General features: G+C 36.9%; 1 protein-coding gene across 1 annotated transcript in view; it reads right to left on the bottom strand.

Annotated features, from left to right (window-relative positions):
- LOC150108679 (ATP-binding cassette sub-family F member 1) overlaps positions 1-25,567 on the bottom strand; it is a 228,912-nt gene that overhangs the window by 27,534 nt on the left and 175,811 nt on the right. Inside the window, exon 14 of the mRNA XM_090416145.1 lies at positions 11,243-11,275. Within this exon, the coding sequence (XP_090272271.1) occupies positions 11,243-11,275 (33 nt within the window). The remainder of the gene's footprint in view (positions 1-11,242; positions 11,276-25,567) is intronic.

Raw genomic sequence — 25,567 nt, forward strand, 5'->3', positions numbered from 1 at the left:
GTAGTTTGTGCTTTAAACTTTTAGTTCTCTTTACCTCTGAAGATGTTAGTCTGACGACTAATGAAACTTGTCGAGTGTTGTTTTTAGTACTTGTTTAGTTTTAAAAACAGTTTTCTTTAATAAACATGTGGTCACAAAACCGGAATAACTATATTGAACTACTTAACCACAGAAACCTCTGCAGTAACAAGGTAAAAGTATTTTTTATTAAATATACTGACATATATTTCAGTGTGAAATTACCAGACCACTGTCAGTGGCTTAAAAAACTGTTGTTACAAGGTAAGATTGCAAATGATTTATTCAAAATAGGATGAGCCATATGATGTTAAATCACCAATAGCACTGAAGAAAAGGTTAATTATAGCAATGTAAAATAAATTGCATATATATTATTATTATATGACATCTCCAGGGAGTCCAAAGACGCATCTACAACTCTCCACCACTCAATCCACTAACTACCACAACTTTCATCATCTACACCAATGGCATCTACTGCCAACCATCGGCACTAGTATTTTCACAGACAACCACAAACATTCATGCCCATGGTAGGATTTGAACCCGCAGCCTTTTGGTTGGAGAGCGGATACACTAACCACTTGCCCAACCAGGCAGGCATATATATATATATATATATATATATCGCTTATAATATCATACTCAACAATCATCAGATAGATGTAGTATCTAGTTGGTTTCTTAAGACCTTGTTTTATAAAATATCATTCTTGCTCTTAATAGTAAAAATAAAAATTTAATGATGTGTTATTCGCATCAAACTTTCCCATATTTTTGATAAGGATAGGCAGTCATTCCAAACCAAGTTAAGGTGGTGAAGTATGGTCTCAGCACTCTGCTTAAATAGGCATTCAAATTTGTACTGACATTTATGTAGAAGGTATGTTTCAGACCAAAGAATGTTGAGGTCTGCCTTTATTCCACGTTGAGCTAATCCAGACTTATCAGATTTTTTTGTGAAAAATATATGATTGATGTTCTTGTATTCTTTTTTCTATTGAGCATCCAGTTTGTCTGAAGTAGGTAAGATGGCAGTCACATTGAACTTGGAATACACCTATAAGAGAGTGTCTTTATCTTTAGAAGAGGGGAAATACATTGAGAGTTTATTAATAAGAATAAAAGTTGCAAATAAATCATATTTCTTCAGAATTATTGAAATCAGTTCTGAAATGCCAGAGATGTATGAGATCGGAACTCAATGTATTGATTCCTTGTGTTTTAGTTAGGTTTGTAGGAGTCAAACAGATGTTGTGTAGGCCTTTCGGAGGAGTCATTTAATTTCATATATTGTTTGATAGTCGAGAGTTCTTCTTGAAAATGATGAAAGTTGAACAATTAGTCTTAGCTTGTCGAATTAAACACTTTACGATTCCTGTCTTGTGAGAAGGATGATGTGCAGACCGTTGAAGAATGTAACAGCCAATGAAAGTGAATTTTCTATAAACTAGTGTTGTTAAATTACCTGATGGTAGTGGATCAGAAGAATGTCAAAAAACGATAATTTGTTATCTTTTCCAATTTCAAAAGTGAATTTGATATGAGGAAATAAAGTATTTATAGTAGCTAAAAACATTGGGAAAGTATCTATATTGTGAGGCCATGCTCCAAAAATGTCGTCTATATAATCTCTAACCCAAAATGAAGGTTGAGGGTTTATAGATGAAAAAAGGATGTCTTCTAAATGCTCTAAATGAAATTCTCATAGACAGGCTTATACGTTGGTTATGCATTATTAAAACACTTAAGGAATTGAACAACGTAGTTAAGGATATAAATTAAATTAAACTTTAATAAATATTTTCCGATATTTCGGCAACGTCACGTTGCCATCTTCTAAAGGAACTTACAACACAGAAACTGGGAATGAAGAGATGAAGCTACTGTTTCCTAACAGTCCAGATGGTGCCCTCTAGCGGGCTAAGTAGGTGTTCTTGGCCGTTGGGCTGAAGGTCTGCTGATGTAGGCCTCCCAAACTTGGGGCAGTCGCATACAACCAAATTTGTTTAGGTTTGGAGAATTTCTTAGGGCTGAGGCTGATTCCATAAAGAGTCTTTCAAATTTGTATTTGCTACGGTGTATCACTGTAGCTTTCTTCCACCGTATTCTGTGGCATGTATCCAGAGCATGGTCCGCAAGTGTCCAGAATGACTGTATTTGTGAAAACGGATGTAGTCCTTGTGTTCCGAAATTCTGATATTTGCTGTCCTGCCTGTTTGGCCAAAGTAAGGCAGTTTACAACTGCAAGGGACCTGGTAAACACCAGGTAGGTCTAGGGGAAGTGGTTGGTCTTTAGTGGAGCGGATAAGGGATGCCAATTTTCTGTAAGGTTTGTAACAGGAGGTCAGGTCATGTTTTTTTAAGATTTTGGTAATCTTTTCTGAGGTGCCTCGGATGTAGGGAATGGTGATGGATTTAGAGTAATCCTTGTTGTGGATGGGGGGGAGATCTGTGGTCTGTAGGTTCTAATATTTTTTGGATTTTTTTGGTGGGGTAGCCATTGGCTGAGAAAGTGTTGAGGATGTGATTTAGTTCAGTGTTTAGGGCCAAGTTGTTTGAACAGATTAGTTTAGCCCTGTTGTATAGTGTTTTCACTACTCCATATTGTTGTGAGGGGGGATGGTGGGATTGTTGGTGAATGTATCTGCCTGTATGGGTGGATTTTCTGTAAACTGAGAGAACCAAGGATCCATTAGGCTGACGGGTGACTAGTGTGTCTAGGAAAGGGAGGCTGTTGTTTTCCTCTTTTTCCAGAGTGAATTTGATCCTGGGGTGTTGGTTGTTTAAGTGTGTTAAGAAGGAGAGAAGTGTTTCAGAGCCATGTGGCCAAATAGCGAACACATCATCAACGTAGCAAAGCCATACGGTTGGTTTTTGTGGGGCAGAGGATAAGGCTTTTTTCTTCCAAGGTCTCCATAAAGAAATTGGCCAAGGGTGGGGAGAGTGGTGAACCCATGGCTGTCCCCTCTATTTGTTTGTAGAATTTTCCCTGCCAAACAAAATAGCCTGAGTTCATTGTGAACTGAAATAAGGCTGAGATGTCGGGAGAAAATTTAGCTTGGATTAGCTCTAAAGTTTCCTTGAGTGGGACATTTGTAAATAAAGAGGAGACATCAAAGCTGACCATTATGTCAGTATGTTGGAGTGTAAGATTTTCTATGCTGGCTTTGAAATGGGCTGAGTTTTTTAGTCATTCTGGACTTGCGGACCATGCTCTGGATACACGCCACAGAATACGGTGGAAGAAAGCTACAGTGATACACCGTAGCAAATACAAATTTGAAAGACTCTTTATGGAATCAGCCTCAGCCCTAAGAAATTCTCCAAACCTCAACAAATTTGGTTGTATGCGATTGCCCCAAATTTGGGAGGCCTACATCAGCAGACCTTCAGCCCAACGGCCAAGAACACCTACTTAGCCTGCTAGAGGGCACCATCTGGATTGTTAGGAGAACAATAGCTTCATCTCTTCATTCCCAGTTTCTGTGTTGTAGTGCCTATGTGCACGTAACTTTTCTTGTAAGTTCCTTTAGAAGATGGCAACGTGCCGTTGCCAAAATATCGGAAAATATTTATTAAAGTTTAATTTAATTTATATCCTTAACTACGTTGTTCAATTCCTTAAGTGTTTTAATAATGCGTAAACAACGTATAAGCCTGTCTACAAGAATCAACATCATCCACGGAGATACAATCGCACGGAAGGCCTGCCAATACGGTAAATTGAAATTGAAGCTGTCTAGACAATTAAATCGTCTAGCGTTCCTGAAACGCTGCCGGGATAATAAAGTAATCCCGAACTGTGTAAAATTTAAGCACCAGTTTGTGTCACAAAAAGCTTTCTGAATATATAACCGCGCTAGCTACGCGAACAAATCACCGCCACGCGGTCGCTCTTAGTGGACATTAACGAAGCTATTCGTGCCGTCGAAGATGAGCTTTCGTGCACTTTGAACCACGATCTTTGGTCGATTTTACATGACATCTCATGTACCACTGCCGAAAAAGAATTTTAAAAAATACGAGGCCGACAGATGAAAAAGTTAGAGAAATTAAAAAAGAACTCTACCGTCCTTCCAAAACCTGCTACCAACACGGTAATCAACCTTTCTTCAGTCACCCTGTGAAGCACTCAACGCACTGTCACGTGGACACAACTTCGCCATTGCTCCCAATAAAATACGTAGTGATGATATTATGATTCAGATCGAACACGGAATCCGCCACCTTCCACATCAAGTCGCCAACAGTGTAAGACTGGATGTAGCCTGTGTCTTTTCCAAAGCAAGACCACCAAAAACCAACATATCAAACAAGGAATATAAAGCTCTACAGGAAATGAAGAATAATAAAGAATTAGTTATCACCAAAGTGGATAAGGGAAATGCAACTGTAGTACTTAACCAAAAGGACTACACAGGTAAGCTGAATGCTCTTCTATTAGATCGGGCCACTTACCTCTCCTATCAATTACAATCCCACCAACTCTAAAATTAGAAAACTTCAGAGGCTCCTTAAGAGAGTCACTTCTTGGCCTGTAGAAGTTACCAACAGATTAAAGCCGTTTAACTCTATGCCCCCACACGTATTTACGGACTTCCAAAAATACACAAAGAATATGTGCCATTACGTCCCATAGTGGATGGCATTGATTCCCCCACATACAAATTAGCTAAACATTTGGTCAAAGAGCTCACACACTATACTGGCAACACACCATCACACATAAAAAACTCAGCCCATTTCAAAGCCAGCATAGAAAACCTTACACTCCAACATACTGACATAATGGTCAGCTTTGATGTCTCCTCTTTACTTACAAATGTCCCACTCAAGGATACTTTAGAGCTAATCCAAGCTAAATTTTCTCCGACATCTCAGCCTTATTTCAGTTCACAATGAACTCAGGCTATTTCGTTTGGCAGGGAAAATTCTACAAAAAAATAGAGGGGACAGCCATGGGTTCACCACTCTCCCCACCCTTGGCCAATTTCTTTATGGAGACCTTGGAAGAAAAAGTCTTAGCCTCTGCCCCACAAAAACCAACCGTATGGCTTCGCTACGTTGATGATGTGTTCGCTATTTGGCCACATGGCTCTGAAACACTTCTCTCCTTCTTAACACACTTAAACAACCAACACCCCAGGATCAAATTCACTCTGGAAAAAGAGGAAAACAACAGCCACCCTTTCCTAGACACACTAGTCACCCGCCAGCCTAATGGATCCTTGGTTCTCTCAGTTTACAGAAAACCCACCCATACAGGCAGATACATTCACCAACAATCCCACCATCCCCCCTCACAACAATATGGAGTAGTGAAAACACTATACAACAGGGCTAAACTAATCTGTTCAAACAACTTGGCCCTAAACACTGAACTAAATCACATCCTCAACACTTTCACAGCCAATGGCTACCCCCCCCCCCCCAAAATAAATCCAAAAAATATTAGAACCTACAAACCACAGATCCCCTCCCCCCCTCCACAACAAGGATTACTCTAAATCCATCACCATTCCCTACATCCGAGGCACCTCAGAAAAGATTACCAAAATCTTAAAAATACATGACCTGACCTCTGTTACAAACCTTACAGAAAACTGGCATCCCTTATCCGCTCCACTAAAGACCAACCACTTCCCCTAGACCTACCTGGTGTTTACCAGGTCCCTTGCAGTTGTAAACTGCCTTGCTTTGGCCAAACAGGCAGGACAGCAAATATTAGAATTTCGGAACACAAGGACTACATCCGTTTTCACAAATACAGTCATTCTGGACTTGCGGACCATGCTCTGGATACACGCCACAGAATACGGTGGAAGAAAGCTACAGTGATACACCATACCAAATACAAATTTGAAAGACTCTTTATGGAATCAGCTGCAGCCCTAAGAAATTCTCCAAACCTAAACAAATTTGGTTGTATGCGAATGCCCCAAGTTTGGGAGGCCTACATCAGCAGACCTTCAGCCCAACGGCCAAGAACACCTACTTAGCCCGCTAGAGGGCACCATCTGGACTGTTAGGAGAACAATAGCTTCATCTCTTCATTCCCAGTTTCTGTGTTGTAGTGCCTACGTGCACGTAACTTTTTTTGTAAGTTCCTTTAGAAGATGGCAACGTGACGTTGCCGAAATATCGGAAAATATTTATTAAAGTTTAATTTAATTTATATCCTTAACTACGTTGTTCAATTCCTTAAGTGTTTTAATAATGCTCTAAATGAAAGTTGGCTAAAGCAGGGGAGACTGAACTTCCTATGGCAGGTTCCTTCTACTTGGTTGTAGAATTTGTTTTGACAAACAAAGTATCCAGAATGCATCACGAATTCAAAATTTTACTATATCTTGTGGGAATATTTCAGAAAGTAGTTGTAAAGTCTCTTTGAGAGGTACATTTGCATCAAAGCTCATCATAAGATCAGTAGGTTGTATGGAGACATTTTCTAATTTGTCTAAAAAATCAGAAAAGTTTTTTTTAAAAAAAGAGCAAAACTTGCCTAAATGCAATTTAGGCAAGTTTCACTCTTTTTTTTTTTTTTTTCCTTTTTTTAAGTTTACTAAATATTTGGCTATGCGATATGTGGATGAATCAATGCAGTCTACAATCAGACCAAGAGGAATATCTTTCTTATGGATCTTTGGTGACCACAGAACCTCAGTGTTCTTACAAAATATGTTTTTAACTTTTCTATGATGTCTGCATCTAAACTTATAACTTTGTCTAGAAGAGAGTTTAATTTCCTAAGTCGACTGTTTGTGTGGTTATGATCCAGTTCCTGGTAGGTTGAACAATCTCGCAGTAAAAGAGAAATTCTTCTTTTATAATTTGCAGAATCCATAACTACTGTAGCTTTTTGCTTGTTGCTTTGGTGATAACAAGGTGACTGTTGCATCTTAGGAAATGTGAAACTTTCTTTTCAGAAGGAGGTATGTTAGATGGTGGAAGTTTGGATTTAGGTAGGATGGATGCAACTTCTAAGCGAAGATTACTAGCCTCTTCACTGGAAAGGAAATCTAAATAGGGTATTGTTTTCAGAACTATGGAGAATTCATGTCCTTTAGAAAGAATAAGTGTTTCACTATCAGTTAAAGGGCATCCAGAAACACTGATAACCCAATTATCTGGAACAGAGAGAGGCTTTATCTGCCTAGCAACTAGGACATTGAATTTATGATTTAGATGTTGATTTTGTTTATTAAATTGAATGTTGTAGAAAGATTTAACCACGTTAAGAACTATTTAGGAAATTTGTGGGTCTAAGGTTTGAGGAGATAAAAGTCCAGAGCTCAGCAACAAGACAAATATTAATGGCAAGCTCATGTTTAGATGCTCGGAGTAGATTGTAGATGAGAGATATGCTGGTGTTCCTATAGACAGTATGAGCACAAGGTGATTTTATAGTTTCCTTTATCTTAGCGAAGTTTGGAATAATCTTTGGAATTCTACATATTTTGCATTGTTTGCATTCTACCTTGTAACAACTGTTTTTTAAGCCATTGATCATGCTCTGTTAATTTCAGACTGAAATATATGGAAGTATATTTAATAAATAATATTTTTACCTTGTGTTTTCATGTATATATTGTATAAAACATTAAACTAAACTATAGTGCATCAAAATCGAAAAGAGTGAATACAAAGATCACAGATTGTGGTCCTCAGCAAGTCTCCTCCAAGAATCCATATATCTAGAGAAGAAGAAGAAGAAAAGGAAAAAAAAAGAGCATTAAAAATCGAAATCAAATTGAAACACAATAACAGTCAAGGCTGACAAAGGAAATGCCACTGTGATCCTAAATACAGTGGAATATAATAATAAAATAATTATTACTGAATACAGCAACATATAGGCCAACAACTAGGAATCCAACAGTGCAATAAAAAAATAAAACATCTAGTTTAAATAACAGACAGATAATACCATAAGCAATATTATTAAAGATTTAATAATATTGCTTATGGTATTATAGCACAGCATCTGAAACAAAAGATTCCATTATGATTACTTGAACAAAACTAAATCCTTTACCTGATACAACAACAGACTGGACCACTTCCTAAAAGATTATAGGATTAATTGAAGGATTTGCAGAACAGTCTGCAAAGAACTAAGCAAAGTTTCTACCTGCCAAGATCCTGTTTCCTTTCCAGGTGTCTACAATATCCCTTGCCAATGTGATATCCAATATATTAGACAAACAGAGCAGATTAACTGAGAGGGAAGGAGCGATATGGAACCAAAATAGAAAGGCGGATATGAATAATATGACTTTAGTATTAAAAAAAAATTCACTTCACCAGATTGGGTGGGGGGAGTTACTACAGAAACCACACTTCAAATCACAGAGACACTATTCTTGTTCATCAAAATAGCTAAGTATTACAGATACCTAAAAACTACAATAGAACTGTTGGAGTTACTCTTCACTTTTAGAGCAATGCCTTATCATCCTGTCAAGAGTAACTATAGAAAGTCACCAAGAGAAATGCAACTCTGGCAATGATCTTCCTTGCACGTGACTTTCCTTGGTCTATGAGTGATTTTACTTGAGTTGTACTGTTTAAATGTCTACACAATACTAGCTTCAGCTGGCAAAACACTGGCATGCAAATATACAGAAATGTTCTGTGGAAATTTGGAAAACCATGCAAGAGTAATAATAATGGTAAGTACCTGCTAGAGTCCTGAAAGCGCATGTGCATAAATTCACATAGAGAGAATGCACAAGAAATATGCAAGTTTATTCATTATGTTACTGTTAACAGATATCTTTTAAACAGCAAACTTGAAATAGGGAGTGATCACCAACTAGTGTTTTGATCAAGATAAAAATGAGTATCACACTAAAAAGAAAGTTCATGAAAGTTTTTAAAAAAGGAGTTTCTGCCACTTTTATAAGAGACCAGCTAATTCGCCTTTCCTTGAAAAGCCCTGATAAAAGTTCTTCACATCTTAGACAGGATTTGAATTCAGGTCTTTCCAAATGAAATGCATTTGGAAAGACCAGTTGGCACTAAGCATTGAAAGCTCTTACAGACAACTGTGTGAATGCTAAATTAGCCAAAATAACAGTCATAAGGGGTGTACATATATATTCCTCTGATCTTATATTCTATGTAAGGGAGAAAGACAAGCCTAGAATCCATTCTGTTTTATCTATATTGCTCAAAATTTTCTTACAGCACTCTTTCCTATAATCATTGCTATTCAGCCTCCAAGTAATGTGACCTATCTCAAAAACTATTTTCTGCAGTCCAGATATCCAAACAGTAATGTCTTCTTCTTCCTTGGGAAATTCAACAACCACAAAACAAACTAGCATCTCGTCTCCAACTCCACTGATCAAGCTTGGAGAGATGCCAAGATAATGCATAGTAATACAGGATACCAAATACACTGGATAGAATAGTAGTTGTTTTTGCTGAAAACTTGGATCAAACATTGCAGCTATTCCTGGAAGTACAATGGCAGATGAACTTAAAAGTATCTTTGATATCATTACCACTCTGGAACTAGTGAAAGCATTAACATAAATAATACTTTGTTTGTCCATTAGGGCAACCAATGGACAAATGAAGTGTAATATACAGCTAAAAATCAAAATAAACAAATATCTCCACATTAACCAGATTCATGACATAAGCACAAACAGAAATGATATACATTATTACTTATAGAATCTGTACTTGGCCTAATTTTAACTAAGCCTCAAATATAATAACCACTTTCACCTCTTTATGGCTGAACCTTAAATATTAACTACATCTCATCTTCCTTATCCCTCTTTTACCTTGCAGTGTCGAAGGTTAATTAATCATCGGACATCAAACCGTTCACAGGATAAGGTGGTCAGTCCTACGCCCCAGCATATCCTATGTCAATAACGTTGAGTTCTAGTGGCCGGTTTGCCTGCTTTGCAGGATGAAAAACCCCAGGATAAACTGGGGAAAAAACCCTACTGTCCATGCCCAAGGCCGGCTAACTTGGCTATGGCTGAGGAAGATCCTTCAGCTCCTCACGTCTGACAGGAAATGAACCTAGGACGCTCCTTCCCCAGGCATATGGTTGTGAAGCACACAGCCACTAGGCTAACCGCGCAGACAAATATTAACTACAATAACCATATTTACGATTTTTCACGAAATTTTAAAAGACCACCAGTAAGCAACTTGCTGTAAACCACGATTTAATGGAAACTGTCCTACCAATCAGAATACCAGATAAGCCTCACAATCTCCTAAAACCTTGGATCTTTTCTTAAGCCAAACCTTCTCTCAAATTAATGACAGTCATTTGCAAACAGGTACAATTGTGTTCCAAAATCTCTATGGAGAGTCCAGAGATAGATAATTGGCTATTGTGAGACCTGCATAATCCTCCACAAAGATGACATGTTTCCTGGAGATACAATTGTTCAACAAGTATTCCTTATTCTACTTTGTAGTCTTTCTCCATTTTGAATAATTTAGAGCCAGCACTTTCCAATGTTATATCAATGTGTTACATGTCTTAATGTTTGCCTTGAGGTTATTCTTGAAGTCTTTCTTTCTGCCTTCTTCTTATTGTTTGATGCACCTTCAGTTCCAAAAAGAAGTCATCTTTTTGGAGGTGGATATCTGGCATATGGGTGGTATGCCCAGTTCAGCAAACTTCAGTAACCAACGATGTCAGGGCACTTGACTGTCCATTGAATTTTAAGGATTCTTTGAAGGCAAAAAGACAATGTTGATATGATTAACAGCCATACCATAATTGGTGTTATGGTATGGCTGTTATGGTATGGTATGATTAACAGCCATACCATAACACCAATTAGATTTATATGAAGCTATTTTCTATTTATGCTAACTCCACACACAGAGTAGATGAGTAGTCTTGCACTGAGTGATGAACATAATCTTCCATCTAAAGACTCTCACAAACATTCATGACACAGTGGGATTCAAACCCATGGCCTGCTGATTGAACAGCAGAGATGCTATCCACTCCTACATACATACATACATACATACATATATATATATATATATACACACACACACATATAAAAACACATACACAGCACAGCACATGGTGTTTGACTTGGCATATGCATATTCTGTGTACCTCTCATGAATGGCCTGACAGGAGCTACAGGGCTAATTATTATTAAGGTGAAATATTCAAAACATTAAAAATGTCAACAAAAAACAAAATATATGAATTAATTACCAATCTGTGATTCTTCCTCGTTTCTCCTTTTAACTAGAAAAAAAAAAAAAATGGAATAATAGTATATTTCTTTACACATATATTTTTAAATTTATTTTTTATCTTTCTGCAATTAATAAATTGTAAGAATTCCTAGAACAATAACAATATGTTATAAAAAAATTCTCTCATATGACAGTGAGAGAAACCGACAGTCACTGGTTACCAAGTGGTTTGATCACAGTGACCCATATTCAGTACAGTTTATCGAAATGCCATAAGTATACACGGTGATCAGTTATTTCTTTAAAAAAAAAATTACTCCAAGAATAAACAGTGCATACATGCATATATATTATAAAAAAAAAAAAAAATTATATATATCATCATCAAATTCATCCCATGTACCCTCAAGGGGTATACAGGATATGATAGTACTACATGAAAAATTTACATCATTACTAACTTCCTACTACAATTTTTCTCAAAATCAGTCTGTTACTTGTCAAGACCCCAACATTATCAGATATTATATTTCTATCATCTAAGGCACTTTGTACTGTATCAATCCACCTATATCTTGGTCTTGCTCTGAGTCGTTTTCCTGCCAACCTGGCAGAGAACACTTGTTTTGCTAATCTTTCCTCTCCCATTCTGTTTAAATGATCATACCACCTGAGATTAGCTCTGTTAATGCATTTGTGGATACTGACAATGTCAAGTTCTTTCCTAATATTCTCGTTTTTAATATGATATTGCCATTGATGCCATCTGGTCATACCTCTAATCTTTCTCAAGACTCTCATATCTGAAGTCTCTACTCTTTGGTAAAGTGTTTTACTTCTGACCCAGCTCTCAGATCCATAAGTTAAAACTGGTTTGAACACCGTCTTATTATACAGCTAATTTAGTGTTCTGACTAATTTCACTCTTATTCCATATGAATTTATTCAATTGCCTTCCCACCATACCAGCTTTGCTGATGCTCTTGTCTATTTCTTTATTTAATTTACCATCTTCAGTAAAAATCGTGCCTAAGTAGCTGAAATGTTTCACTTGTTCCACAGGTTCTCTGTTCACTACCCAGTTTACATTTTCAACGATTCTGCCTATTTTCATTGTCTTTGTCTTTTTATTGCTAACCGTCATACCATATCTATTAAAACAATTATTCAACAGTTAGTCAGAGAATCATGCAGACTTGTAGCAATTTATCTAGAAGTATAACATCGTCCACATAAAGCAAAGAGCTGACATTAACATCTCCAATTTTGATATCAGATTTAATACTAATACCACTTTCCTTTATAATGTGATCCATATAGATAATGAATAACAGAAGAGATAATGTACATCCTTGTCAGACACCACATTTAACATTAAACAACCTTCCTGTACTTCCTTCAATTCTAACTGCTGACTTATAACTCAAATAAAGACTAAGTATTGCTTGATATAATGCCCCATTGACACCATATAACTGAAACGTATTGAATAGCTTCTCTCTTGGCACCTTGTCATATGCCTTTTCCAAATCGACAAAACTTAAATACAGATCTCTGTTATATTCCCTTGCTTTCTCGACTATTTGTCGTAAAGTGAAGATCTGATCCTGACAGCCTCTATTTGACCTAAATCCAGCTTGTTCTTCACCAAGCTTTTCTTCCACAATCCTTCTCAACTGTTTCTCAAGTATACTTGCATATATCTTACCAGGAACACTCAGTAGGGAAATACTTCTATACTTCTCATATTCAGTCTTATTTCCCTTTTTATATATGGGTACTATGAGAGCCATACTCCATCATCGGGAAATCATCCCTCTGTCCAGGCCTTCTGAACTATGCAGTACAGCCACTGTAAGAATTTTATATCACCATACTTCAGCGTTTCTGGTTGAATATCATCTACTCCTGCTGCCTTTCCACATTTCAAGCCATTGATGGCTTTTTCTACTTCAAGTATGGACATGTATTCCTGACTGCATCCCTTGTCAGTGTTTTTTACAACTGTACTGTCATCACTGCTTGTTTCATTTAGCAACTTTTCGAAGTAATTACTCCATACTTTAAGGATATCTTTTTCTCCTGTTTTCATGTCACCTTTATCATCTTTAATTCCTTTTACAGCACACTTTCCTCCATTTCTAAGCTTCTTCAACAACCTCCAGAATATTTTGCCACCTTCTTGATATTTATTTTCAACGTTATTGCCAAAGTCCTCCCATGACTTTTGTTTCACTAGTTTTACACAGTGTTTAGCTTTTTTATATTTGTCTCTATATTCTCTAAGAGCACAAGCTAACTTATTTGCCAGAAACGTTTGATATGAGTTCTTCTTTTCCTTCACTGCCTGTTTAACTTCCTGTGTCTACCATGGAGTTCTGGATTTTCTATCCTTGTAGACAACCTCACCACATGCCTCTCTAAAGTTTGGTTCCTGTTCTCAAATTCTATCATTTTTTCTTCAATACTCTGTGTATTTCAGTCTACAGTTCACATCTGAGAGCTCCTCAACTTTTATTCACTTTAAAACTTTCTTACATGTTATTCTTTTCAATATTAAATTCAATTTTATCCTGCTCAAGACTAAATGGTGATCACTTCCAATTTCAAATCCTCTGTAGACTCAGGTGTCCTTCACCAGGGAGAAAACATCACTATCAACAATAATACAGTCAATGAGACTTTTCTTATTTCTTGCCTCTTCTTTCCATGTGATAACCAGTCCATGTCCTGAGCAGAAATCCAAAAGGTATTTTCCATTATTATTAGCTTTACTCTTTTCTCCAAATTTTCCCAAAATATTTTTGTATGTCTCACAATCATTTCCTACTTTGCTATTTAGATCCCCAACAAGGATCAACTTTTCCTTTTTCATTTTGTCAGCTGCTTTTTCTAAAGCATCTAAAAATTCCTCCACTTCTACCTTAGTAGAACCTTCTGTGGGACTATAGGCACAAATAAGTCTCATTGTCCAGTTCCCCATTCTCATATTTGGCCACATCACTCTACTTGAGACTGCCTGTCTTTCAAAAAGATTACCCTTGTATTTTGTGTTGAATACTATGGCTACTCCTTCTATTCCTTGATTGTCATTGCCTGAATATAACATTTTGTATTTATTGCTCAGAAAGATCCCACCAGTTTTTGTCTTTTTTGTTTCAGTCACCCCTATTATGTCGATCTGGTACTTATCTAATTCCTCAGCTAGCTCCATTTCTTTGCCATTCAGGCTTCTTATGTTGATAGTACCGATCTTGAACTCCGGTGAAGTTGATTTGGGGTGTGTTTTCAGATTTGTTCCAATAGCTGACTTTTCGCTGTTCTCCCTGGTTCCCTGGCGAAAACAACGGGGGCCTTGTTTAACCGGGTGATGCCCCAGCCGGCATGAAATTCTGTCATGTTGTACCATCATTCTCTATTTTGGTTTAAACCAATAAGAATACAATTTGTTAGGCGAAATCCCAAATTGCCAGCCCATCCTCGTTTGTTCAGTATCCAGGTAGATAACCAACAGGTGCACTCCGTCTCTTCCCAAAACTTCAATACCATCTCAGAAAAACTCTTCCTCGCTGGCCAGTGTTTTTCTTCGAATCAAGAGGTGAATGCAGCTGTAGATGGGTATTTTGCAGATCTTACTGAGAACGACTACTGGGATGGGATAATGGCACTGGAGCATTGCTGGAATAAATATGTCTTAAAGGAGATTATGTTGAAAAATAAAAATAATTCTGAAATTATAAATTCATTTTTTCATTGTTAGGCCGAGAACTTTTCAGACCACCCTCGTATACACACATGCACACACACACATTCATTACTATTTAGATATTCTGTGCTGCTGTCATTTTATATATATAACAATATATACACACAAAAAGAGCTCACAGCAGCTAAGAAACTTTTGTCATGGATGTATAACATAAAACAGTTGCAAAAATCACAGGATTTGTATCTCAAGATCATATTGGTTGGAGAGTGTAAACATAATTCACTCAGTTAACTAGGCCAGCAACTATAGAGTGTCCAGGCTATAGTAGTAGTCCAGGCTACCTGATCTACAATTCTCTGCCTCCACCACTCAATCCACCAACACCATCTAACACCCATCACAACTAGTTTATTCACAGACATCCTTGCCCACAGCTGGATTCGAACCCACAGCCTTCTGGTTGGAGAGTGGGTACATTAACCACTCGGCCAACCAGGCCGGCAATATTATATTTTCTCAAACTAAAGCTCAGTCGATAGGAAATCTCTGCAAGATTTGTTTAGTCACTCTTTCAAGATAACTAGTGTGCATGTGTAGCCATGCACATGCAAAAACAGCATAAGAACGACTATTGCCTCAGTTGAGATGTGGATGCCATAGCAGAAGGTGCAGTGCATGCTTTTGTTATATCTTCGTTTATTTTTATTTAATATTTTCTTCCTTACTTTCTTCACTGATATATTATACTAATATACTTCCTTAAGAGTGCCTTACTCAACTCTACCTAGGAATGCTTCCTTTTCGGACACTGGCAAATTTATTGTTTATTGCTGCGCCAGCCAGAGTCCTATAATATGAGCTTATTCAAATTCAGGGATTATTCCTAGGTTAATTGGCATTCATTCTAATATACACTAAATAGATACTGGTACTAATTGCAATCGTGACCAATAATCTATTACTCAAACATTTCATTAAGTTCCCTCCCGCTGTGGTTCTAAATTTTTGCTAGTGGTAATTTGAATTCTTGAAATCAGGCATGAGTCAGGCATATAGAACAAAACATGTTTATTGTAACAAATTACACTTTACAACTATAATTGGAATGGGATACTAAGCTTTTCAAAATCTCTTGTTAAGTTAGTTACTCAATGCTAATTCAACAAAACACTCACAGATAAAATGCTAATCACACACAAACTATAAAACATTAAAACTAGCTAACTATGTTATTCTAAATCAAACTCTTAATTGCATGCTACATTTAAAGACATTTCACAACCCATTACTATTCTGGTATAGATCATCTACAAAATTACAAATTCACATATAATCTCAGTCACATGCAACTAAAATTTCACTCCTGACATTCCTTTGTTCAGCAGAATTACTCTATCTCAAAATACAAATCCTTATTGTAGTCCACTATGAATTGTCTACTTAATATAATCTAACATTAATTCTGTCTCATTCAAACATATAGTAAAGGTCTTTACGTTACCCATTCTTTTTCCAAAGGTCTGTTAACGGCCACGTGTTATTCGGGTCCTCCTTCGATCGGTTGCTTCTGCAATAGGCTTATGACTACGCCATCCGTTTTACATTCTTCCGGACTCGAACTTCTCACTGCCTCGATATAGTGTTGTCTCTGCTCCTACTTGAGTGGGACATCCAGTGACCGGCACAATTTCTGCATGGGCTGATGATTCACGTGCTGCTCATCGTGGAATCTTGTTCAGCTCACTCAGAATGCCTGACTGCTATCCGGCATTATGGGACCCTCTCGCTCATCCCTACTCCGTCCGCTAGTCAGGAATCCTCGAGGTAAAGTCAGGAACCAGAAAAAAAAGCCTCGCATTATCGCGTGCATTGCCTTATATTTTGTCCCTTCTTTTCCACACAACCCTTAGTTTTCATACCCTCAAGATGATCCTCAAAGTCCAAGCTACCATTAGGTGCTATATTCTAGGGAATCCCGCTTGCATCATCTTCCTTGTACGTTGTAGCATTACGGCCAATACGTGCGTATGTAACTCGACCTTTGCACTCGTACTCTTAACTTCTTTGGCAACTTATTAAGTTTAGGACAGCTTAATGGGACAAGATTATATTACTATTTCCTTATTACAAATTCACTAATCCGATAATCCTTCAGTTTAGTTTTCAACTAAACTGAAGGATTATTTAGACTACAAGATTATTTAGACTACAAGATTACACAACTTCCTATACAACATAAATTCAGATCTGTGTGCTGTTAACCAGGTATTATCTGAGTTAGCCAGATTCTGAACGGATAATTTCTTAAAATTCGTCCATTCAGGATCTAACACTTTGGTTAGCTGAATTTAAATCAGTTACACGTGTTCAGTGGTGTGCATGACAGGAATGGAACGTAGATCCTTCCACATTAAAATCCATTCTTCACTGGGATAAGACTCTAAAAGAGGTGGGAAGTTTGGTTTCACAAACTAGGAAACACCCAAAAAAGCAAGTGACCAATGAGACTATGGATCGTGTGTGTGTGTGTGTGTGTCATTCTCTAGGAGACACATAAGTCAATTAGACAGGCAAGTAATGAACTGAAGATGCCTCGTTGACCAGTTCAAGAGACACTGTTCACAAACTTCAACACCTTTGACTAGATCAGCGTTTCCCAAACTATGTTCCAAGAAACATAGTTTGGCTGCGCTGACCTTGACTCAGCCGCCAGTGGTTGTCAACACCTCCAAGCACAAGTGAAGTACAGAGGTATCTATTCTAAAGGTGAATGCGATGCGTTGCGGCCTGGCACACCTGTAGTGGGCGCTGTCACATTTTTGCGATGCGATACAGCCTGCTGCAGTGATAGTGTGTGCTTAGCTTCACATTGAATAAGAGACCGATGATACTCAACTCTAACTAAGGTGCTCTGTTAAAATTTCAGGATTTGTGATGTTCCATCATAGGAAAACTTCGAGAATCCCTGGACTAAGCAGTAAAATCACCACTTGAGTGCTGATTTTACTGCTGAGATGATCAGTCACATCAATGACAAACCCAATTATTTAATCTTTTGTTATTCGTTGATGAATTAACCTTTCACATTTGAGGAAAAGTGAATAGACACAATTGCCACATTTGGGATACTGAGAATCCTCACCAAGTGATCAAAAATGAAAGGGACAAACCAAAAGATGTGTCCCTTTAGGAATGAGCAAAAATTGCATCATGAGTCCGGTTTTTTTTTTTTCATAGAGCCCACAGCAACACGGCTCATTTACCTTGACATGCTTCAGATCTTTATTCCACAGACTACCCCAAGTTTCACATTTCAGCAAGATGGTTCTCCACCACACTTCCATTCAGATGTTACTACATTTTTGAATGAGTGACTTACTTGCCAGAAGCTTTCAACATGACTTTTTCTTTTCAAGGACTGCTTCTTTAAATTCTTGAACATAACACATTTTTCTATCCTTACAAAAATATTCACATGGCTTCCTTGCTGAATAAATCAATTTTTTTTTTTTCAGATTTTGCATGCAGATCTTATAGTTTGGTTGCAATATAGTAACAAGGGTATGAAGCACCTGTGGCAAGTGTCTAACTTGCGCCCTTAACTCAAAAATGACAAAAATTTTGAAAAATTTAAATGTAACAAGTTAAATTTTACTAAATGCAATATGTTAAATACTTAAATACACTGCAACATCAAAATGAGTTGCAGTGTGTTACAGAATTTGTGTGTCTAAAGTGGCATATTGCCAAAATTTAAAAATACAATATAAAATAGCGGACTTTTATATCTATTTATTTATTTTTAACGTTTTGTGCCCCAAACCTAGTTGCGCCTGTGGTGGGAGCCTCTTTCGCCATGCCCTCGTTATGGCACTGTTTGGTTGTGGTTTCCAACACTTTATTTTTTCCCGCAATACTATTAATATAATTTAGTCGGTAGTTTACCTCTCAGAACTGCTTGATTTTGATTCTTTTTTTAAAACTCTCTTGAAAGCAGTAAAAACTCTCAAGACTCTCAATGATAACTAATGACTAATCTATATCCTCAACAGAAATCCAGCAAGTACTTATTATAATTAGCTTTGCTCTTTTTAACAAATTTTCCGAGACATTTCTATATGATTGGTATTCATTTCCTACTCTATTTTTAGATCTCCAAGAAGAACTAGCTTTTCTTATATTAAATGACCTCTCTAATAACCTAAACATTTTTGTATTTCTTTCCTACTAGAATCGCCATCTCCTTTCTTAATCTGAAATTTGCCTATATCACTCTAAGTCAGAGTTTATCTCTGACTTGGAGTGATATAAGCTTGTTTTTGGCAGCAAAGACTATAGCCATTCCTTTCCTTTGATGTATTCTGGAAATACAGAAGCTTATAATCAGATAAGATATTATTAGTGGTATCTTATCTGATTTTGTCTTCTTCATTTCAATGATAGCAATTATATCAACATGATACTCCTCTATTTCTTCTGCTAGTTCCACTTTTTTTCTCTTTGATACCTCTAATGCTGATGGTGCCTATCTTCAATTCTGCTGAAAATGAGTTTGTTCCAGCAGCTAAATTTTCACTAATCACCCTGGTTTTCTGAAGAAAATAACAGCTCTTGTTTAACTGGTCAGTAGTATATCCAGTATAACATTTCATAATGGTGTATCATCACTTTTGTAGTTCAAGACAACATAGTTTAGTTGGCTTTATCCCAAACCATCAGCTCATCATCCTTCATTCAGTAACCATGTAGATTCCTAATAACATTGCACAACACAAGAAAGTGTGGATTGAACAAAGAATTAGCAGACCTGGTCAGTTATCTCAATTAACGCTTCTATATAATAACTATAAAATGTTATAATAAGACAAGCTGCCTAGTCATCAGAAAGAGTAGCTCTAGTATTCAACATTAAATGTGAAGAGAAACATCTTGAAAGGCTGAGAGTGTCAAGTAGAATAATGTAAGCAAATTTCAAAACTAGATAATGCCTTTGGTTCCACAGAAAGTTTTTGGTGGGTGCTATTTAGTTTAACAAAAAAAAAAAAAAAAAAAATACTAGAGACCTAAATAATAAAGAAGCAAAAATCTGGAGAAAACAGCAATACTAATCATAGTCTACAAGGGTAAAGTTCTCAAAAGATTCTGAAAAGTTCTCAGCCTAACAATGAAAAAACAAATTTCAAATTTCAAATTATTTTTATTTTTCAACATAATCTCCCTTAAGACATTTATTCCAGTGATGCTCCAGCACCATTATCCCATCCTTGTAGTGGTTCTCAGTAAGATCTACAAAATACCTATCTACAGCTGCAATCACCTTGATTGAAAAAAAAAAAAAAACGCTGACCAGCGAGGAAGAGTTTTAGTTTTGGGAAGAGATAGAAGTCAGAGAGAGCCAAATATGGGGAATAGGGTGGATGCTGCAACAATTCATAGTGCAGATACTTAATTTTCCCATAGCCAAAACACCTTTGTGGGCAGGCGCATTGTCATGATGAAAGATGATTTTTTTCTTCTGCAAACAGGGTCTTTTTTCACGAATTTTTTCATCATCTGATTAAAAGATCGGAATAATATTCCCCGGTTATTGTTTTACCCTTTTCAAGATATTTAATAAACAAAATGCCTTTAGCATCCCAAAACACCAATGTCATGACCTTTCCTGCTGACAGTACTGACTTTAAACGTGTGGACAGACTTATGTGTTCGTCGAACATGTTGTTTATTATTTTAACGGTATAATAGAACACAGAAACTAAGTAAATAATTAATTTATTGACTTGATGCTGATATTTCGCTGGTATTATAACATTACCACAGAGAACTACAACAAAACAGTCACCATCCCCTACATTAAAGGCACATCCGAAAAGATCTCAAGAATCCTCAATAAACATAAACTACGCACCACATTCAGACCATGTAGCAAATTAGCCACCCTCATCCGCTCACCCAAGGACAGCATTCCTCCTTTATCACATCCAGGAGTCTACCAAGTACCCTGCTCATGCAATCAAGCCTACTACGGTCAAACAGGAAGAACTGTGAATATCCGCATCAGCGAACATAAACGATACGTCCGGAAATATCATTATGGGAAGTCGGGACTAGCAGACCATGCTCTGGATACCTCTGCACATAGGATCAACTGGAAAAACACAAAGTACTACACAGAAGCCCGTATAAATCAGAGAGATTGTTCTTAGAGGCGACAGAAGCCCTAAAACACACTCCAAATCTCAACAAATATGGCTGTATTAACTTGCCGAAGATCTGGGAGACAGTCATATTAAGAAAAAACTAGCACTTTTCTAGGACTCTAGTAATATATGATAGCGGTTTTTTTTTTTTTTTTTTTTTTTTTTTTTTTTTTTTTTTCCAGATAGAGGGCGCCAAAATCAGGACTCTAGTCTTTGTGTTGCTGCTACAATTTTGGTTAAGTACACCATGTTGTTTTAGTCTCGCGTATTGTGACAAACAGTGTTTTTGTGCTCTGAAGATGCTGGTTATAATACCAGCGAAATATCAGCATCAAATCAATAAATTAATTATTTACTTAGTTTCTGTGTTCTATTATACTGTTAAAATAATAAACAACAGTACTGACTTTGTCTTCTTTGGCACTGAACAACCAGCTTCTGTTCACTGTTTTGACTGCTGTTTGGATTCTGGTGTGTAATGGTGAATTCAAATCCCATCCACAGTAATAAATCGATGCACAAAATCAGTTTTATTCCTGTTAAAATGCTTGAAGCACTGTTCAGAGATTTTCATGCGAGGGCATTTTTGATCTGCTGTGAGCAAGTGTGGCACCCATCTTGTGCAAAGCTTTTTCATATGTAATTCTTCATGCAAAATATATCCTACACATTCTTTTGAAATGCCTATAGTCTCAGCGATCTCATACACTTGGACTTGCCGGTCATACAATACCATATCATGGTGCACTTAATCAATGATTTCTGGTGTTGTTACACTTTTTGGACATCCTACATGTGGATCATCTGCAAGGATGGTACGGCCACATTGAAACTTGTCAACCCATTTCTTAATTTTCGAAAATGAAGGAGAAGAGTGCCCATAAACTTTTTTGAACTTCGAATGAATTTCTTTTGGCGCTAAACCTTCTTTTATGAAGAATTCTATAACCGCACGATACTCAATTTTATCCATTTCAAGGGATACAAACAACATTTTTTTACTTCAGACAGCTGTATATAAAACAAACTACTTGATAGAATGACTTGCAATTTCACATGGATGCTTATGACAGATTGTACCAACTTAGGGGGAAAAAATCTTGCCGATAGTGTTGCCATCTATGGTCGAGGAGTTTTCAGACCACCCTCGTACATAGCTACAGTGCAGAATTCAGTGAAATTGATCAGAGTGTCATAAATGATGTGAAAATTAAAGAAAAATCTCTCATTTCAAGTAAGATTTGTGCAAGTCTTCATGAGAAGAAGATTAAGAAACGTGAAAGAAAACTTGAAAATATAGTTGGGTTCATACCATAGGTTCAAACCAGTTTTATCTTATGCATCTGAAAATTGAATTAGAAATAAAACAGCTGATCAGAGACCAGCCGAGAGCTCAGTGAAAAATCAGAGGAGTGAAATGATGTTTTTAATGGTAGAATCATCCTAAAAATGAAGGTATAAGAAAAACACTTAATAGCATTCAAGAATGTGTGAGTAGAGTTAATCTAAGGTGGTATGGTTACTTCAACAGAATAGGAGAGGAAAGATTAGCAAAACAGATGATCAGGAGGAATGAAAAAAGAACATCAAGTAGTCAAGATACAGACTGACTGACTGATGCAATTAGTAGTGCCTGAGAGAAGTAAAATAACAGTATTGGAGGTTTGCCAAATATAGACCAAATATGTAAAGATAACTATGTACTAATCTCACTGTATTCTTTAATACCACTGAGTGAACACGTGTAATTAATCATGAAATGATGATCCTTAAGAACATACAGTGTTCCATTATCAAATTCCTGCCATGTACCCTCAAGAGGTGTACAGATTATGATAGTACTACATGAAAAATTTACATCATTACTAACTTCCTATCTACAATTTTCCTCCAGATCAGTCTGTTACTTGTCAAGGCTCCAATATTATCAGATCTTATATTTCTGTCGTCTAAGGCACTTTGTACCCTATCATACCACCTATATCTTGGTCTTCCTCTGGATCAATTTCCTCCCGACCTGGGAGAGAACACTTGTTTTGCCAATCTTGACTCACCCATTCTGTTTAAATGACCATACCACCTGAGATTAGCTCTGTTAACGCATTCCTGGATGCTGACAATGTCAAGTTCTCTCCTAATATCCTCATTTTTAATATGATATTGCCATTGATGACATCTGTTCACGCCTCTAATCTTTCTCAGGACTCTCATATCTGCAGTCTCTAGTCTTTGGTCAAGTGTTTTATTTCTGATCCAGATCTATAAGTTAAAACTGGTTTGAACACTGTCTTGTATACAGCTAATTTAGTGTTATGACTAATTTCTCTCTTATTCCATATGAATTTATTCAATTGACTTCTACTGTATACCAGCTTTATTGATTCTGTTGCCTATTTCCATATTTAATTTACCATCTTCACTAAAAATCGTGCCTAAGTAGGTGAAAATGTTTTACTTGTTCAACAGGTTCTCCGTTCACAATGCAGTTGACATTTTCGTCGATTCTACCTATTTTCATTGTCTTTGACTTTTTATTGCTGATCTTCATACCATATCAATTAAAACAGTTATTCAACAATTAGTCAGAGAATCTTGCAGATTTGTAGTAGATTTATTTAGAAGTATAACATCATCCACATAAAGTAAAGAGCTGACATTAACATCTCCAATTTTGATATCAGGTTTAATACCACTTTCCTTCATAATGTGATCCATATAGATAATAAATAACAGAGGGGATAATGTAATCCTTGTTTTAACCACCAGATTTAACATAAAATCATCTTCCTGTACTTCCTTCAATTCTAACTGCTGACTTACAACTCTCGGGGTGCTTAAGGTTCAAAGCTGTATAACTGAGAGGAGACCTCCACATAGCCTTTAAAGGAATGCGGAGAACCGACCAGGGCTTCTGACCTAATGTCCAATCCTCACCTTCTCGTGGTGCACCCTGTTGGGTATCTACTTGGAAAGGGAACAGACGAGGATGGGCTGGCAATTTGGGATTTAGCCGACCAAATTGTATTCTTATTGGTTAAACCAAAATATAGAATGATGGTACAACATGACAAAATTTCATGTTGGCTGGGGCGTCGCCCGGTTAAACAAGGCCCCCGTTGTTTTCGCCAGGGAACCAGGGTAAACAGCGAAAAGTCAGCTACTGGAACAAATTTGAAAATAAACCCCAACTCAACATCACCAGAGTTAAAGATCGGTACTATCAACGTAAGAAGTCTGAATGGCAAAGAAATGGAGCTAGCTGAGGAATGAGATAAGTACCAGATCGACATAATAGGGGTGACTGAAACAAAAAAGACCAAAACTGGTGAGATCTTTCTGAGCAATAAATACAAAATGTTATATTCAGGCAATGACAATCAAGGAAAAGAAGGAGTAGCCATAGTATTCAACACAAAATACGAGGCTAATCTTCTTGAATGGCAGTCAGTCTCAAGTAGAGTAATATGGGCAAATATGAGAATGGGGAACTCGACAATGAGACTTATTTGTGCCTATGGTCCCACAGAAGGTTCTACTAAGGTAGAAGTAGAGGAATTTTTTATTGCTTTAGAGAAAGCATCTGATGCAATGAAAAAGGAAAAGTTGGTCCTTGTTGGGGATCTCAATAGCAGAGTAGGAAATGATTGTGAGACATACAAAAATATTTTGGGAAAATTTGGAGAAAAGAGCAAAGCTAATAATAATGGCAAATATCTGTTGGATTTCTGCTCAGGGCATGGACTGGTTATTACTAACACCATGTTCCAACATATAAATGTGCACAAATTCACATGGAAAGAAGAGGCTAGGAATAAGAAAAGTCTCATTGACTATGTTATTGTTGATAGTGATGTTTTCAACCAGGTGCAGGACACCAGAGTGTACAGAGGATTTGAAATTGGAAGGGATCACTATTTAGTCTTGAGCAGGATAAAATTGAATTTCATATTGAAAAGAATAACATGTAAGAAAGTTTTAAAGCGAATAAAAGTTGAGCAGCTCTCAGATGTGAACTGTAGGCAAAAATACACAAAGATTATTGAATTAAAAATGAAAGAGTTTGAGAACAGGAATCAAACCTTGGAGATTCAGTGGCAAACTCTTAAGAAAACATTGATTGATTCTGCCAGAGAGGCATGTAGTGAGGTTATCTGTAAGGATAAAAAAATCAGAACTCCCTGGTGGACACAGGAAGTTAAAGAGACAGTGAAGGAAAAGAAGAAAGCATACCAAACGTTCCTGTCAAATAAGTCAGCTTGTGCTCTTAGAGAATATAGAGACAAATGCAAGAATGCTAAACACTGTGTAAAACTAGCTAAACAAAAGTCATGGTAGGACTTTGGCAAGAATATAGAAAATAAATATCAAGAAGGAGGGAAAATATTCTGGAGGTTGTTGAAGAAGCTTAAGAATGGAGGAAAGAGTGCTGTAA

The sequence above is a fragment of the Typopeltis vanoorti genome, chromosome 3 (assembly GCF_054136105.1).
Source record: "Typopeltis vanoorti isolate ZY-2024b chromosome 3, IOZ_Tvanoo_1.0, whole genome shotgun sequence".
NCBI lineage: Eukaryota > Metazoa > Arthropoda > Arachnida > Uropygi > Thelyphonidae > Typopeltis > Typopeltis vanoorti.